Here is a 4,084-nt window from a genome sequence, read left to right as displayed (position 1 = left end):
CCCCCCCCGGCCCGGCAACACTCACCCGGTGCTACGGGGCACGGGGCCCACGGGGGGGTCACGGCCCAGCCGTGGTTAGTGGTGAACCCCGACGGCTCCTGGGGGGGGGAACGAGGGGTGGGTGCCCAGCCCCGCGGTGCCGGGTGCTCGGGGGGGTTGGGGCGCGCACCCACCATCCTGCCGGTGCTCCGCAGGTGGGCCAGGGCCGGGCGGGGGGCCCGCAGCCCCCAGGGGACCAGCAGCACCGGGGGGCGGCGGGGCGAGGCCTGCGTGGGGACAGCGGGTGAGGCCGGGGGGGACACGCGGGACGGGGACGGGACGGGAGCCACTCACCGGAGCTCGCAGGAGGCCTGGGGCCTCCCGGCTGAAGCCGCTGCCTCTGTCGGAGCCCCGTGCCAGCACCGGGAGCACCCTACCGGCCTGCAGGGGATGGAGGGGTGGGACACGAGGGTCCCCAACTGGGGGTCACCTCACCGCCCTGTCCCTCTTACCGTGCCAGCAGCGGGGGGCAGGTAGTGCGTCGTGGTGGTGCTGGCCCCGAGCTGCGGGAGAGAAAAACGTGTCGGGTGTTGGGGGGGGGGGACAGAGGGGCTGTGGGGGGGTGAGGGCTCACGGGCTGGCCCGGTGCGCGTGGCAGGATGCTGCTGCTCGTCGGGGCAGCCCTGGTGAAGCCCGTCTCCTCCTTGGCACCGATGGTCGTCCTCTGCAGCACGTCTGCGGAGGGGAGATAGGGCGGGGGGGGGCTCAGCCCCGCTGCCCCGGAGCTCTCACAGCCTAGGGCATCCCCATGCTTTTGAGGCCGGCACGGGGCAGAGGGCTTCTGGGACCCCCAAACCCTCCCGGGCTTGGAGCTGTCCCCCCAAAACTGTACCTGTCTGGGCAGGATTGGCACCGTGCTCCCGGGAGGCGGGCAGGGGGCTCACCGCCCCGGCACGGAGGTGAAGAAAGGGCTGCTCGCGGGTGTAGCCGCTGCCCGGCTGGTGGACGTGCTGTGGCAGCAGGCTGCGGCCGTCGGGGAGCAGGAGGGGCTGGAAGTGCTCGGCGGTGCTGGACGTGACAGCGAAGCGGCTGCGGCAAGAGGCCAGCACAGCTGTGACCGGGGGGACCCCCAAAAGGTGCCCCCGTCCCCACCCCGCAGTGGGGGCACGCACCCCCCTGCCGCACTGCGCGGGCGGATGAGGCCGGCGGCATCGGAACGGGTGTTGGAGACAAAGCCAGCGCCCACGTGGTGGCCAAGGTAGGGACGGAAACCGGGGTGACCTGGGTGACAGAGGGGGGCTCAGCCAGGCTGGTGAGCCCCCTGCAGTTTGGGGGGGGGGGGGGTCAGGGCTGCCCTGTGCCCCTACCGTAAGCCACCGCGTAGGTCGTGGCGTAGAAGTCCATGAGGTCCCCGCTGTCCCCTGCACGTGGCTTTGCACAGACGGTGCCCAGCCCCATGGCAGGCGAGCCCCAGGGCAGGGACCGCAGCTTGGCGCGGGGACAGACAAACGGACAGGTGGACGGCATGCTGCTGGCCTGCCCGTGTCCCCACGGTGCCACCGCGAGGACCCAGAGGCAGCAGTGGCTGAAGGACGCCGCTGTGGAAGCGGATGCCGGGAGCGCCGTGCCGTCTCCAGGTAACCGGCGGTGACGCGCGGTGACCGCAGAGGGACTGTCCCTGCTGCCCGGGGACACCGCCCGGCCGGGACACCCTGCGGAGGGCGCTGGGGACCAGGTGGGATGGCACTGCGGGCTCCCTGGTGACTCGTGTCGGGTTGAGGAGCACCAGGGGTGCCTGGGTGGCCGAGGGCCAGCAGGACGCTGCTTACCGGGGACCAGCCACCCCCCGGCTCAGCACATCCCACGAACCTGCCCCCTCCCAAAGCTCCCTGAAAATGGGGTTTGGAGGGACCGGACACGAGAGGGGGGCAGCAGCCGGCTGCTGTGTGCCAGACGGAGCTCCCCATCGCTGCCACCTCCACCCGAGACCAGACCCCGGTGTGCAGCAGGAGGGGCAGCCAGGCAAGGCGAGCGCCAGGGCTAGCAGCCACAGCTTTATTCATCAAGCCCTGAGAGTCCACGGGAGCCTCTGCCAGAGGAGGAGGACAGCAGGGAGGGCGGCAGCGCTGGTGTTTCTGCAGGGCCCCCGGTGCCCCTCCTCTGCTCCAGGGGACGGGGAGGGGAACGACAGCCGCCGGTCAGCGTGGGGGCTCGAAGAGGTACTCCAGGTCCGGCTGCCGCAGCCTCTGCTCCCTCTTCTTGTTCTTGGCAAACTCCCTCAGCATGGCCATCACCTCGTTCTCAAACACGGCTGGCGTGGGCTTTGCTTCTGCAGTAAAAATAAGAAGGGACCACGAGAAGAGTGACTCCACGCAGTCCCATGGCGCCCAGCACACCACGCCCAGCTCCCGCAGCCCGGTGCGGTGCCACCTCGGTGGCCGCGCGTACCTGTGGCCCAGTAGTAAATGTCCCAGTCGTTGCTGGGCTCGTTGATGAGCCGGTCGTAGAGGTTCAGCTGCCGTTCACTCATGTGGTTCAGGTTCTCCTTCGCAAAGAGGCTGGAAGGGGGATGCACGAGGATGAGTGCGGAGGAAGAGCAGGGCTGGTGCAGTAGCTGATGCCTGGCTCTCTACGGGCCACCAGAGGGCTGGGAGGAGCTGGGTCCAGTGTGTGCTGCCTCCTGCCACGCTTCGTTATCTACCACAGGAGAAGCCCAGGAGGCCCCAGAAATCCTCCCAAAGGATTTTTGGTTCAACCACCAGCTAGGAGCTTCCTCCAGACCTCTCATGTGCTGCCTCTGGCACTGGCTTGCCAGCAGCCGCACCGACCACTGCGCCCTAAACCTCTGCAAGTGGTGATTTATCCGCCAGCTCAGTGCAGACCCTCAGATGCTTGCCACCTACCCCCAGGCAACACGACGTCTCCTCAGGGCTGGGATTCTGACCGTGCCCTGCCCCATCAAGCTGATTCCTGCAATGCCCAGAGCTCTTCCTTGTTAATTAAGGACCCGTGATGTAGCAGTGAGCTGAGCTGCGTGGCAGCTACGCTCACCTCCTGAGGGCCCTTACCTCTGCAGGTTTGCTGTCATGTTTCCCATGAAGCATGCCCTGTCCCTGCCCGAAACAGCCCAGGGTGCCGGGGGGGGGCGCGCAGCCCGTGCCTCACCTGAGCAGGATGCAGTTCTCCAGCATGCCCCTCTTCCTGCTCTCGTACAGCAGCCGGGCCCTCTTGGTGGGCAGCGGCTCGTCGGGGCGCTCCTGCCAGGGGGGCAGGGGGATCTCCAGCACGTCCTTCCCCGAGTCGCTGGGCGAGTCCCCGCGGTAGCCGCGCTGGGCGCACAGCGGCACCGGCCGGCGCAGGGCCCATCGGGGCAGCGAGCAGAGCTGCGAGAGGGGCCGGGGCAGCAGCGGGGGCGTCAGGCACCAACCTTAGGGCAGCCCCAGGCCCCAGCACACCCCCCCCAGCCCCTAATCCCCCCCCCCCCAATCCAGGCCCCAATCCCCCACCCCACACGCGGCTCCCTCCCCCCCATAAGCCCCCTCAGCCCCCCGCAGGCCCCAATCCTCCACCCCAGAGGCAGCTCCGCCGCCCCAGCCCCCCCAGGCCCCAACCCCTTACCCCACACGCGGCTCCCCCCCCCCCCCAGGCCCCACCCCACACACGGCTCCCCATTCCCCCCAGCCCCCTAACACCCCCCCCGAGTCCCCCAGGCCCCCTTTCCCCCCCCGGCCCTAATTCCCCCCCCAGCCCCCTCCCCTCTCACCCTGCCCGCCGCCATGACACCTCCGCCCCCCCCTCCCCCACGGAGCCGCTCTGTACCTGCAGGCCTCCCGACTCTATGGTAAGACCGGGGCGGAGGCCGGAAGGGGCGGGGCGCGGCGGGCGGAGGCCGGAAGGGGCGGGGCGAGGCGCGGCGGCGCTGGCGGTGGCGGTGAGCGCGGGCGGCGCGCGCGGGGCCTGCGGGCGGCACCGGGAGGGGCCGGGGGGGGGGGAGGGGCGGGACCGCGCCCCCTCCCCCTGCTCCTGGGACCGGGGCCAGGCCGGGGCCAGGCCGGGGCGGGGGGGGCGGCACCGGGGCGGGGGGGACGGCACCGGGCCCGGGGGG

At 71.0% G+C, this 4,084-nt stretch overlaps 2 protein-coding genes across 2 annotated transcripts in view; one reads left to right on the top strand and one right to left on the bottom strand.

Annotated features, from left to right (window-relative positions):
- Positions 1-2,008: 2,008 nt before the first annotated feature.
- SDHAF2 (succinate dehydrogenase complex assembly factor 2) lies at positions 2,009-3,789 on the bottom strand. Its single transcript, XM_035326696.1, has 4 exons — positions 3,743-3,789; positions 3,145-3,374; positions 2,428-2,537; positions 2,009-2,308 (listed from the first exon to the last, which is right to left on the bottom strand). Exons 1-4 carry the CDS (start codon positions 3,755-3,757, stop codon positions 2,178-2,180), a joined length of 486 nt encoding a protein of 161 aa, XP_035182587.1. The 5' UTR covers positions 3,758-3,789; the 3' UTR covers positions 2,009-2,177.
- Positions 3,790-3,864: 75 nt separating this feature from the next.
- CPSF7 (cleavage and polyadenylation specific factor 7) overlaps positions 3,865-4,084 on the top strand; it is a 6,643-nt gene continuing 6,423 nt past the window's right edge. Inside the window, exon 1 of the mRNA XM_035326647.1 lies at positions 3,865-3,910. The gene's annotated coding sequence lies outside the window, so the exon portion shown is untranslated. The remainder of the gene's footprint in view (positions 3,911-4,084) is intronic.

Source organism: Oxyura jamaicensis, chromosome 5 (genome assembly GCF_011077185.1).
Source record: "Oxyura jamaicensis isolate SHBP4307 breed ruddy duck chromosome 5, BPBGC_Ojam_1.0, whole genome shotgun sequence".
Classification (NCBI taxonomy): domain Eukaryota; kingdom Metazoa; phylum Chordata; class Aves; order Anseriformes; family Anatidae; genus Oxyura; species Oxyura jamaicensis.
This window is presented reverse-complemented; position numbering and strand designations above follow the sequence as displayed.